Source organism: Dipodomys merriami, unplaced genomic scaffold (assembly GCF_024711535.1).
Source record: "Dipodomys merriami isolate MVZ:Mamm:240054 unplaced genomic scaffold, mDipMer1.0.p SCAF_163, whole genome shotgun sequence".
NCBI lineage: Eukaryota > Metazoa > Chordata > Mammalia > Rodentia > Heteromyidae > Dipodomys > Dipodomys merriami.
In genome coordinates, this window is record NW_027202971.1 from 2690754 (window position 1) to 2703569 (window position 12816).

The 12816-nt window shown below is 54.7% G+C and overlaps 1 protein-coding gene across 1 annotated transcript; it reads left to right on the forward strand.

Annotated features, from left to right (window-relative positions):
* Positions 1-5620: 5620 nt before the first annotated feature.
* Positions 5621-8459, forward strand: Ran (RAN, member RAS oncogene family). Its single transcript, XM_070024914.1, has 7 exons — positions 5621-5715; positions 6039-6084; positions 6214-6298; positions 6366-6491; positions 7479-7666; positions 7812-7982; positions 8065-8459. Exons 2-7 carry the CDS (start codon positions 6049-6051, stop codon positions 8107-8109), a joined length of 651 nt encoding a protein of 216 aa, XP_069881015.1. The 5' UTR covers positions 5621-5715; positions 6039-6048; the 3' UTR covers positions 8110-8459.
* Positions 8460-12816: the final 4357 nt, after the last annotated feature.

Below are 12816 nucleotides of genomic sequence, written 5' to 3' on the forward strand. Positions count from 1 at the left end.
CATTGGTGCATTCCAGCGGGTGCCGGGGCGGGGCGAGGGGTGGGCGTGGTCAGGAGGGCCCTTGGTCCGGGGCGGAGCCATGCCCCGGGGGCGGGCCGAAGGGCGGGGCCGGGCCGGGGCCGCTCGGACAGGTCCACCAGGTAGGCGTAGGGGTCGTGCCCTTTGCCTTGGTTTTCTGACCTTTCACTTTTTTTTTTCTTGTCGGTCGTGGGGCTTGAACTCTGGGCCTGGGCGCTGTCCCTCAGCTCTTCAGCTCAAGGCGAGCGCTCTACCACTTGAGCACTGCGCCACTTCCAGTTTTCTAGTGGTTAATTGGAGATCAGAGTCTCAGTTTCCTGCCCGGGCTGGAACCTCGATCCTCAGATGTCAGCCTCCTGAGTAGCTAGGATGACAGGCGTGAGCCACCGACGCCTGGCATAGCTCATTTTATTTTAATTAAATTATCACTTCTCTGGAGGCTGGAATCTGAGGATCTCGGTTTGAAGCCAGCCCGGGCAGGAAAGACGATGAGAGAGAGAGACAGACAGACAGAGAGAGGGAGAGATGGGGGGGAGACAGAGAGACAGAGAGAGAGAGAGAGGGAGAACAGGCAGGTAGGGGGAACTCTGAGGAAAGGCTACAAGTTCATGATCAAGGTACAGCAAACTTGGTTTCTAGTGAACATAGTAGCTAGCCAGCTTCTTAATGTGTCTTCACATGGTCTTCCTCTTTACCAAGAGAGACAAGACAGAGACAGACAGACACAGAGAGACTGTGTCTCTTCCTGTTCCTCTAAGGACACCAGTTCTTTTAGATGAGAACCTCAGAGTTATGGCTTCATTTAACCTCCATAAGTCCTCATCTACATTTGGAGCACTAAGCCCCCCAAAGTCATTGAAAGCTGAGGCTTAAGACTTCGACCTAAGACTTTGGGAGGACACAAGTCAGTTTATAACAGGAAAGTTAGAGTCAGGAAAACAGAGACCAGACATACTAAGAGACAAGAGGTAATGTCTTGAACATGGGTACATTAGAAGCATACTTGCCTTTCTCTACTTTATTACCTTATTTATTTATTTTTGCTGGTCGTGGGTCCTGAACTCTGGGCCTGGGTGCTGTCCCTCAGCTCTTCAGCTCAAGGCTAGTGTTCTACCACGTGAGCCCACAGTGTCACTTCGGACCTTTTCTGTTTATATGGTGCTGAGGAATGGAACCCAGGGCCTCATGCATGCAAGGCAAGCGCTCTACCACTGAGCTACCTTCCCAGCCATACTTTAATTTTTTGTAATTTAAACCAAATATAATTTGATGGATGTAAGTTAAATTTCCTATTTTGACTAAGCTACGAAAATGAAGCAGCAGCTACCAAACTTACCTGAGATTGGTGTTAAATATAAACAAGTAAAATGGAGGGATTGAAATGCATTGAACCTCTGTCAAGCAGTTTCTGAAACCAACACATCCCATGATTTTTATTAGCCAATAAATTTCTTTTTTCGTGTTTTCACCTAGAATAAAAAAGCTCTGATCCATTGCTGTGGGTATAAAAATGTTTACATTACAGATTACAGGCTGTGAGTAGGCTACTTGTAAATTGTAAGGTCCAAGGGACCCGGGTTTCAGTCTGCTTTGTTCATTGTAGGCACTCAATAAGTATTTATAGGAGAGAATGGATGTTCAGATTGTCTTCAAATCCCAGTCCTGCTAGTAACACTCTGTATAACTTCAGATGAAGATTCCTTTCTCTGGCCTCAGCTTTCCCAATTTGTGAAGTGGTGAGAATCAAGCCCTCAGTCTGAAAGACTCTTGACTCTCCCATTTCAACCTTATTGTGCCCAGAGGCTGTGATTTACCTATATCTGTGGCCTCTCGGTTACAAACAGTAGATACAAATCACTAGTCCTTAATCAACTTATGGCTATTATCCTTAGAAATAAGGTGCAATTTAAAAACAGTTCAACTCCACATGCTTAAGCTTGCTACAAACTTAAAAAACAGATTGAAAGTTATAGCCTGTTAATAATAGGAACAAGAAAACTTGCCTAGGAAATTCAGATTTGGGGGAAAGAATCAACAATATAAAATTAACTATGTGTAAAACTGCATGCTGCAGGATCAGCGTGGACTTTAAAAGCTGATGAAAGACTGAATCTGAACAAACACTTGCAGAGTAAGAACAGTACAAGTACATCAACCTGTACACAGCTGAACACCTCCAGGCTCAAAGCCATAACGAATTAGGGTTTGACTGACAAACCCATCACTGAATGAAAACTTGCTGTAAAATGTACACAGGAAAGAACTGGTTTCCCTGTAGTTACTGAGCCTGAGCTAGGGATGGAGATAGATATATAAGGAGGCTCACGTTCTCTGTTAAGTCCCAAGGAAAGCAGAAAGAAGCCTGGTTTCCAGCTAGCTACCGCTTTGCCCCCCAGATTCCACCAAATGAATGGTTCGACTCTGTTAGGTAAGCCTAGCAAGTAGCCAATCCCTGGTCAGGGGATTGGTGGGCTGTAACAGGTCAGACCTGGGCCATATGACCCAAATGACCCTGGCCTGTAACAGAACAACTCCTGGAATTGGAGATGGTGGGGGAAAGGGTAGGCCTTGGCAGGGAAAGGAACACACTGATGTGTGGAAAAGGGCAATTCAGCAGACTATGAGGAAGACATTGGACCCTCTCTACTGCCCTGTGCAGAAATCTTCTAGGGCCTTATGAAGGTTCCTCTAAAGACTCCTCTAAAGTTCTCACTTAATGAGAACTTGTTGCTACCATGTGCATTTGACCCAATACATTTGTTCATACATGTTCTCTGGGAGCCTGAGCTGGGCCTCGTTCAAATCAACGCACCTCGAAGCCATCCCAATCCTTGTTTTGTGACAGGAGCACACTATGTAGCTCAATCTAGCCTCAAATTCACAATCCTCCTGCCTGTGTCCCGAGTGCTGGGGTCACAGGCCTGCACCCCCCTGACCAGTACTTCCAGCCACCAGGGCCCGAACCTGGTTTCTCCACGCCCCCATCAACGCTTCCAACGTGCAGGGTAAAAGGGCCACAGGGGGACAGCGCTGAATTGACAGCCAACACTGTCCTTATCCTGCCTCAGGAAGGAGGTTGTGAACACTAATAGTTTATCATCGTGTCTCCACCAATACATATGTGGTCAAGTTGTCTTTGGAACACAGATCACAGTAGCAGGGTCAAAGCACAGGTGCAGGGCTGAGGGTGTGAGTTAAATGGTAGAGCTTTGTGCCAAGCAAGCACAAAATTGAGTGCGACCCCAGTGACACGGAACAAAAAGTGGAGTCACTGAAGGCAACTAGGTATTTAGCTCCTGGACTATGGGTATATTGTTGGGCCTAGGGTCTATGGCATCCATAATGACACATACCCTGCCCCAGAACTGTGGCCGGGCAGTGCATGAGTACAGAGGGCACCTTTACAGTTCCTGCCCTGAGCACAGAGCCCTGCTGGTGGTAGGCATGAGCTGAATAAAGAAGCCACACATCTCGTCCCCACATAGCAAGAGCCACATTGAGCTGGGCAGAATGGCACGTCCTCTGAAATCACAACAGGAAACAGATGTGAGAGCTGTGGGTGGCTGGCATGGTTCCTCGCTGAGCCTGACTCGACTCAGCTTTACTCTATGCCATCTAGAATTCTCCTCCCGATGCTTTTTACTCAAGGCTAGCACTCTGTCACTTGAGCCACAACTCCACTTCTGCCTTTTTTCTTTTTTGGTCAGTTGTGGGGCTTGAACTCAAGGCTTAGGTGCTGTCCCTGAGCCCCTTTGGGCTCAAAGCTAACGCTCTACCGCGTAAGCCACAGCACCACTTCCAGGTTTTGAGTGGTTAATTGGAGATAGAGCCTCGCGGGACTTTCCGGCCTGGGCTGGCTTCCAACTGTGATCCTTGGATCTCAGCCTCCCAGGTAGCTAGGGACAGGCAGGAGCCACCAGCACCGGCCACTTCTGGCTTTTTGGTGGTAAGCTGGAGACCGTCAGTTTGCTTTCTACAATGAGTGTATTAAAAATGCTCTGTGCTGAGAAATAAGTGTGAAGAAGGGAAGTAGGGCTGCCGGCGGACGGAGGTGGCTAGGAAGTTGTTCCTTAACCCCGACAACAGCCACCTCGCCAACGGAAGCACGCTGTCCCAGGCCAGCCGGCGGTGTGGGGCCCGGGCCTCTCCCGAGGGTCCACATCCCGGCGGCCACTTCCGCAACACACCGGTGGCGGAGCGGGTGTGGAGCGCTTCCTCGGGCCGGCGGGGTGCCGAGCCCTCTGCGCTTCATTCTGCCCGGTGCCCGGGGTGACCGTCGGGAGCGTGCACCCGGGCACACGCGGGGGGGGTCCCTCGGGGGGTGACCGTCGGGAGCGTGCACCCGGGCACACGCGGGGGGGGGTCCCTCGGGGGGTGACCGTCGGGAGCGTGCACCCGGGCACACGCACGCGGGGGGGTCCCTCGGGGGGTGACCGTCGGGAGCGTGCACCCGGGCACACGCACGCGGGGGGGTCCCTCGGGGGGTGACCGTCGGGAGCGTGCACCCGGGCACACGCGGGGGGGTCCCTCGGGGGGTGACCGTCGGGAGCGTGCACCCGGGCACACGCACGCGGGGGGGGGGTCCCTCGGGGGGTGACCGTCGGGAGCGTGCACCCGGGCACACGCACGCGGGGGGGGGGTCCCTCGGGGGGTGACCGTCGGGAGCGTGCACCCGGGCACACGCGGGGGGGGTCCCTCGGGGGGTGACCGTCGGGAGCGTGCACCCGGGCACACGCACGCGGGGGGGGGTCCCTCGGGGGGTGACCGTCGGGAGCGTGCACCCGGGCACACGCACGCGGGGCCTGCCGGGCCGGACCGACGGTGCGTCAGCCTCACCGGCGCTCGCGGCGGGGCGCTCGCTCGGGGTGCCCCGCGAGCACAGGCCCTGGGTTCGAGTCCTCAGCGGACGCAGCCAAGGCCGGCGGCGGGGTCCGGCCCAGGCCCGGGGGCGCGGGCCTTCCCCTCGGGCGGGGCGGCGCGGCGTGCGGAGGGTGCGGGGGCCGGGCCCCGTCGCGCCGGGGGCGCTGGCCGAGGCCCGGGAGGGCGCGGGGGCCGCGGCGGCCAGGCGGACGCGGCCCGGCTCCGCCGGATGACTCGTTCATTCATTCACCCATTCATCCTGCGGGCGCGCGGCGCGGCGCTGGCCACGTGACGGCCCCGCCCCGGAGGTCCCGCGGGTCTGGGGACCCGACCGCGAGCAGCGACCGGCGGCGGCCGGGCAGGTGCTGGGTGGGCGCCGAATGGACGCAGCCGCGGGTGAGGGAACGGCGGCTCCAGCCTTTCCCGCCCAGGCGCGGTCAGCCCGACCGCGGCGCGCGGGACCGGCGGGAGCAGGGCGCGCCGCTCGCCGTCTGCGCATGCGCGCCTCGAGCCCGCCCTGAGAGCCGGCGCACGAGGTCTCACCGCCGTCGGTGCGTGCGCGTCCCCGCGCCGGCTCAGCAGCACGTGACCCGACGCGCCGCCTCCCCCCCCCCGCGGCGCTGGCCCGCTGAAGCGGCCGCTGGATTCGGGCGGTGCGTACGTGCGTACGTACGCGCGTGAGCGCGCGCCGGCCGCGTGGTTGGGCGCGGCGCCGTTGCCCCGCCCCGCGAGGCTCCGCCTCCCGCGCGCCGGCGTCGGCTGCGTCTCCGGCATTTGAATCGCGCTTCCGCCATCTTTCCAGCCTCAGTCGGACGGGCGCGGAGACGCTTCTGGAAGGTAGCGGCGGGGCCGGGCGGGCCGGGCGCGGGCGGCGGCGGGCCCAGGGACCCCGGGGCGGCGGCGGGCGGCGGGAGCCGGGCCGGGCGCGGGGAGGGGAGGGGCGGGCGGCGGCGGGCGGGCCGGCCGGGGAGCGGGCCGCGGGTCCTCGTCGTCCTCGTCCTCCCCTCTCCTCCCCTCCCCCGCCGTCCTCCCCGCCCTCCTCCGCGCCGTCCCCCGGCCGGGTCCCGCCGGGCCGCGGCCCCGCGCCGCCGCCGCCGCCGCCGTGGCGCCGCGGCCTTTGTACGGCGCACGTGCCGCAGCCGCGCTCTGTCCGCCCGCAGGATCGCCGCGATGGCCGCGCAGGGAGAGCCGCAGGTCCAGTTCAAGGTGCGGGCCGGGGCGGTGCGGGGGCGCGCGCGGGCCGTGCGGAGGGCGGGTGGGTGCGGGCGGGCGGGCCGGGCCGGGCGGCGGGCCCCCCCACCGGGCTCACGGCCGCCGTGCCCCCCCCCCCCGCAGCTCGTCCTGGTGGGCGACGGCGGGACCGGGAAGACGACGTTCGTGAAGCGTCACCTGACGGGCGAGTTCGAGAAGAAGTATGTAGGTAGGTGCGCGCCGGCCGGGCGGGGGCGCGGGCCCCGGGCGCGGGCTCACGGCCGCTGTCCCCGCAGCCACGCTGGGCGTCGAGGTCCACCCCCTGGTCTTCCACACCAACCGAGGCCCCATCAAGTTCAACGTGTGGGACACGGCCGGCCAGGAGAAGTTCGGCGGCCTGAGGGACGGCTACTACATCCAAGGTGCGCCGGGGCGGCGGGGGGCCGGGCTCCGCACCGGGGCGGCGGGGAGAGGGGCCTGGGGGCCGGGCTCCGCACCGGGGCGGCGGGGGGGGGGGGTGCGGGCGGCCGCGCGGGCCCGGGGACACGCGGAGCACGTGCTGTGTCACGTTGGCGCGGCGGCGAGCACGCTGGCCGCGGCCCTCGGCCGTGCGGCCTCACGCGAAGGAAGGCTGCCCGCGGGGGCCGCCGTCCGCGCTCCCATTGTCAGGCCGGGTGGGAGTGAGGCCCAGAAGTCCGCTGGCGGCCTCCCGTGTGTACTGCGGGCTCACTAGCCTCCACGCGGTGTGCGTGCTCTCCAGCTTGCAGTCTGGAGCAGGGTGGCCAACCCAGGTACAGCCCCTAGGCCCTTCAGGAATGGGCGCCCATTCACAAGAAGACAGGCAGGTTCACTTTGCTGATGTTCTGGTAGCTAGCCAACTGATGATTACCTGGGGGTGAGGCAGTATTAGAGAGCTGGGAAAAGCACTGAGATAGGCAACATAGGTTGTTGAAGCTTTTTTTTTTTCTTTCTTTTTTCTGGTCGTTCATGGGCCAAAACTCTGGGCCTGGGCGCTGTCTCTCAGCTCTTCAGCTCAAGGCTAGCGCTCTACCACTTGAGCCATAGTGCCACTTCTGGCTTTTTCTGTGTATGTGGTGCTTAGGAATTGAATCCAGGGCCTCATGCATGCAAGGCAAGCACTCTACCACCTTCCCAGCCCTTGTTCAAGCTTTTATACGAAGTGCATTCGAATCAGTATATTGTGTTAACAGAAGCGTGATGGTGGTGAATGCTTTGTACTAACAATAATAATTGAGCATTTTTAGCATCAGATTTTTAAGTTGAGTGGCTAGATTTGGATGACTTGGGCTTAATGCACACCCACGTGCATTCTTGGTGTGATAAACCTCACATGGCTATATTTTTCAGCCCAATGCGCCATCATAATGCTTGATATGTATATTTTTCAGCCCAATGCGCCATCATAATGTTTGATGTAACATCAAGAGTTACTTACAAGAACGTGCCTAACTGGCATAGAGATCTGGTGCGAGTGTGTGAGAACATCCCCATTGTTTTGTGTGGCAACAAAGTGGACATCAAGGACAGGAAAGTGAAGGCAAAGTCTATCGTCTTCCACCGGAAGAAGAATCTCCAGGTGTGTAGCTGTTAGAGCCATGCTGTTACGACCCTTTCCACGAAGCTGACGGATGGGTTTTATGTGTCGGTTTAAATGCCCTCAATAATGACTGCTTCAGTTGTGAGACTTACTGCAAAGGTTCATTTCCTTTTGTTTCAAACAGTACTACGACATTTCTGCCAAAAGTAACTACAACTTTGAAAAGCCCTTCCTCTGGCTCGCTAGAAAGCTCATTGGAGACCCTAACTTGGAGTTTGTCGCCATGCCTGCTCTCGCCCCACCGGAGGTGGTCATGGATCCAGCCTTGGCCGCGCAGTATGAGCATGACCTGGAGGTATGGCCTGTTGTAGGGGTGGGGGGCCGCCGCGGGTGTCATGGCGGTTTCCTCTGGAGCGCTGCCCTTTGTCTCCTCCTAGGTTGCTCAGACCACCGCTCTCCCGGATGAGGATGACGACCTGTGAGAAGGCGAAGCTGGAGCCGGCGTCAGAAGTCTAGTTTTATAGGCAACTGTCCTGTGATGTCAGCGGTGCCGCGCGTGTGCCACTTTATTATCTAGCTAAGCAGAACATGTGCTTCATCTTTGGGATGCTGAAGGAGATGAATGGGCTTCAGAATGAATGTGGCAGTTAAATACCTTCATTTTTTGGACTTGCATACCTAGCTGTTTGGAAAGCAGTTGTTTCCTTCTTGAGTTTCAAAGATAAGATTGCTACAGTCACATCACAATATCCAGTGGTGAAACCTTGTTTGTTACTGTCATTCCCATTCCCTTCGTTTAGAATCAGAATAAAGTTGTATTTCAAGTACCTAAGCAAGCGAACTCATCCCTTGTTTGTATGTGTTTTAGAATAGGAAAGCTTGTGCCACGGGACTGCTTAGGCTGCCTTCACTGGTGATGATTTAACTTGTTCGTTCGGTTCCTCCTTGTGTCTGCCTTTTACTTTCATGTCAGTTGGGGTTGTCACCAATGACCAAAGTTGGTCAGGAGTTGAGCTGTGTAAATACAAAACACAGTCTGTCCCATCTCTGTTTTGGTCAGGTAATCAGTCCTCTAGGGAAGAGCTGCTTTAAAGTGCAGTCTGTCAGTAATGGTGACGTTTGACCTTTACATCTGACTGTTAGCTTAAGGATTAAAGTTTATGGTGAAAGGGACCCCCGTTGGTTAAATGTCTCCTCAGAAGACAGCATGAGGGGATTGTACTAGACTAGCTTTTTATCTCCCTCTGTGTGTGTTGGGTGCCTAGTAAGTCAGTATTCGGGGAGGATGGCTGGGGTTGCCACTGGCTCCAGTCAGAACTCCCAGCCTTCAAAGATATGTTGAGAATGAGACCTTCAGCTTTTGAAAGGGTTTTTCTTTTAGCAGTGTAGAAAGGGGAGACCACCGCCCCACAGGCAGAATGAATGAACGGCTCTCACAGTGTCTTAGGGTGACCAATTTTTTTTTTTTTTTTCTTGGCCAGTCCTGGGGCTTGAGCTCTGCTCTGCCTGGGTACTGTTCCTGAGCCTCTGCTCAAGGATAGCGCTCTACTGCTGGAGCCACAGCACCACTTTTGGCTTTTTCTGAGTAGTTTATTGGAGTAAGAGTGTCACAGACTTTCTTGCCTGGAATGGATGGCTTAGAACCATAATCCTCACATCTCAGATTCCTGAGTAGCTAGGATTATAGACATGACTGACGCCTAGAAGTAACCAATTTTTTTAGAGAAAATTTTTTCTAGTATAGTATGTTTCCATGTGTCATTTCCATATGTGTAATGTGTCCCCATCCAACTTGCCCCTTGTATCATACGTACTTGGATGTCTAGAGACGGTGTGGTTGCTTGTCCTACAGGACAGAAAATGGAGTCACAAGGAAGAGGGCATGATTGAGAGCTTACTGTATGTACTGGCCTCAACAGACTGACCGTATATGCTTGCTACCTTCAGAAGCAGGTCTTGGGAGTCTGTATGATCTGAACTTTTTCCCATTGTAGAGATGAAACCTCCCATCCAGACCTTTTACTTTCCAATATAAAGCAAATGTGTTTGTAACCTGTAAGTGCAAGTACCTTGCGTTCTTGTACATGTTGAAACAGTTATGGGATGCTGCTCATCTTTAACATGGGGCGGGCAGGGACTTTGAAGTCCCATTGGAAGAAGGAGTTGTTGCAAAATATAATGCTTCTACTTTGCCTGGATTTTCTGATTTATCTCTTAGACTTTAGTAATTGTGAGCATGGATCATTGGGTTTATGGGAGTTAGACCTGATGGCCAATTAGTAGAGTTGGTCCTGGGTGTGTGCAGGATACAAGTTTTATCCAGTGAGGTGGGGAAGGTTCTTCCTACTCTTGAGTAACAATATGGTGTCTTGGGGGAGTCTTTGAGTCTTGCTTTGTGGAGCAGTTGGGAGAATCTATGGTTTAAAGTAGAATGCAACATTTAGGAAAGCATAGAGCTTTCCAGAAAGTGGACACACAAAGATGACGTGTTCTGGTTACATACACCTGCAGTAGCAGTTGGGACTTTTAGGTTCTTTGGCAGAAATGACACGAAGGCCAGGTTTGAGTTGTGAGGAGATGAGCTTCTTCCAGGAGCACGTGGCATAGATTCCCACCCCACAGCTGCACTAAGCTGCGCTGAGCTGCCCCCTGCCCTTTGGGGCTTGTGGGAGCTCTGGTCCAATGGTTTCATGTCCCTCTAAACCTGCCAGTGCTTCTCCATCCCTCCACACCGGGCTGATGTCTGCAGATCTGGTCCCCAGTGCTTACTGTGGACCTCAGAAAGAGAACTGAGGTTAGAGATGGGTGGGGTGGGGGCCTGGAAACATGACAGTGCCAGCCAAGTTGTGACTGAGTCATGGTGACAGGACATGCTAGGGGTTTTAGTTCACACTGCTTTGCTCATTTGCCCCAGCTTACTGTCTCAGGAGAGTTGAGTGGACGGTCAGGAAGCTGGTCAGGCAGAACTCAAAGGGAAACGCACGCTCTTGGCAGGTAGGTTTGGCATGGGATGCTTCAGGTTTAGCTACAGGAGCCATGAGTGAAGAGCACAGTTCCTGCCTTCAGGAGAACACTGGAATCCTAGTGCAACATGGACAGTTGATGCCTTCGGTCCACTTGGAGCTGTCCTGGGTGAGAGCTGGGCAGCCTTGTGCAGGGAGCTTGGTGGTACCTGAAGTGAACTCTGGTGGGCAGGAGCAGACACTGGAAGCATCCCCAAAATCTTGGGAGGTCTGGGGAGGGGGCAGTGGGCAGCGGTTCGGGGAAAGCATGCTGCGTGGACACGGTGAGGCCGTTGGGTAAGTGCTGCTGCTTCCTATGGTCTGAGGCGCACACAGTGAGATGCCCCCTTCTCCCACTGTCCATATTTAGGCTCTCATTTGGAACCCAGGCGACATTGATGGATTTGGCTGGAAGTAGATTTCTAAGGGCAAAACCTAAGGGAACAATGGTTGCACGAAGTGGTTGTTAGGAAGGCACGTAACCAGGCAATGCCAGGAGTCCAAAAGCAGAGCAGGTCTCCTGCGGGAGCTGATGAGCTCCTTGCCGGCCTTGGGGTTAGCTAGCCGCCAGCCCTAGGTAAGTCAAGGGCCCAGAGTACCTGCCTTCTGAGGTGTCTTCCAGCCCTAGTGCTGCCGTGTGAGCCCAGCACGGACCAGAGCGGGCAGGAGGAGATGGGCCAGGGGCAGGGAATCCCCGCTGACTGATAGGGCAGGTTTTATGCCCCCCAAAACGCGTGGGTGACCGTAAGCCCCAGCCTCGAGGCCTGTGTCCAAGAGACAGGAACAGGCGTTCAGACAGACACTTGTGTGTGGAAGTCCGTGGCAGCCCTTGTTACAGCAGTCAAGAGGCAGAAACAACCCCAAAGCGTCAGCAAGCAGATAAAGGGAGTGTGGTGCATCGGCACGGTGGAGTATTACTTAACCATGAAGATAAGCATGATGAACGTGATGCCAGCTGAAAGAGGCCGGGCTTCATCCCTGAATACAACTCACCAAGAACTGTGCTTCGAGACAGCGCAGTCCTATCATTATTTTCATTGTTGAGGGCGAGCTGCACTCTGGCCAGTAGCAACCTGTCAGACTGACCTATTTATTTCCCCTTTCATACAATTTTTGCTCTCACGCATGACAAAAAGTCCTGGGCTTGTCTGGTTCAGACCTTGTGTGCAGTGGGTGGGAGAGAAATGCTTCCTCCTGGGCAGAGGCTGCCGCTGGCCTGTCACCACTGCCGGTCCACTTGGTTGATAACAGGAGACGTGAATGCTATAACCTACAGGAAATAATAAGTACTCGATTCATGCTATTTTTCCAATTACAGATTTAGAATACTTAGCTTTTCCTTAATGTCTTAATGTTAGGAAATCTCTGTCTTCAATGTCAATATAATTCTTTCTTCCTTTTTTTTGGTGCTAGTGCTGGGACTTGAACTCAAGCTTTTGCTTAGCTTTCTCTGCACAAGAATGACACCCTACCACTTGAGCCATACCTCCACGACCCTCAGGATTACAGGCATAGCCACCAGCACCCAGCTAGTTACTTCATTTCTTTATTCTACTACACATCCCAGTTTGCAAATACCACATACCAGCATTCCCTTTCAGGCCGGTGCCAGCAAAGGTACTTCTGTATTTCTGCGTGTGTTTTGTTGGTCCACAGTCAAAATAATAGTGTTTAAAACCACTTGAGATAATTCTGTGTTGCAATTATCCTAATTACACCATCAACTCTATGTAATTAGATTCATTCGGTTCAGTTTTTAAGAAAAGTTACTTTTGCTAGCACTGGTGGCTCACTTTTGTAATCCTAGCTCCTCAGGAGGCTGAGGTCTAAGGACCACAGTTCACAGCCAGGCTGGGTAGATAAAATCAGTGAGACTTTTCTCCAGTTTACTAGCAAAAAGCTAGAAGTAGAGTTGTGCCTTAAGTGGTAGAGCACCAGCCTGAGTGGAGAAAGCCAAGCGAGAGCTCAGGGCCCCGAGTTGGAGCCTAATATGGGCATACACACAAAAACGAGGTTCTCTCTAATATATTCCTCCTCTCCCCCCACCTCCGCTTTTTTTTTTTTTTCAGTCCTGGGGCTTGAACTCTGGGCCTGGGCACTGTCCCTCAGTTCTTCAGCTCAAAGCTAGTGCTCTCCCACTTCAGGCACAACTCCACTTCCAGTTTTCTGGTGGTTCTTTGGAAATAA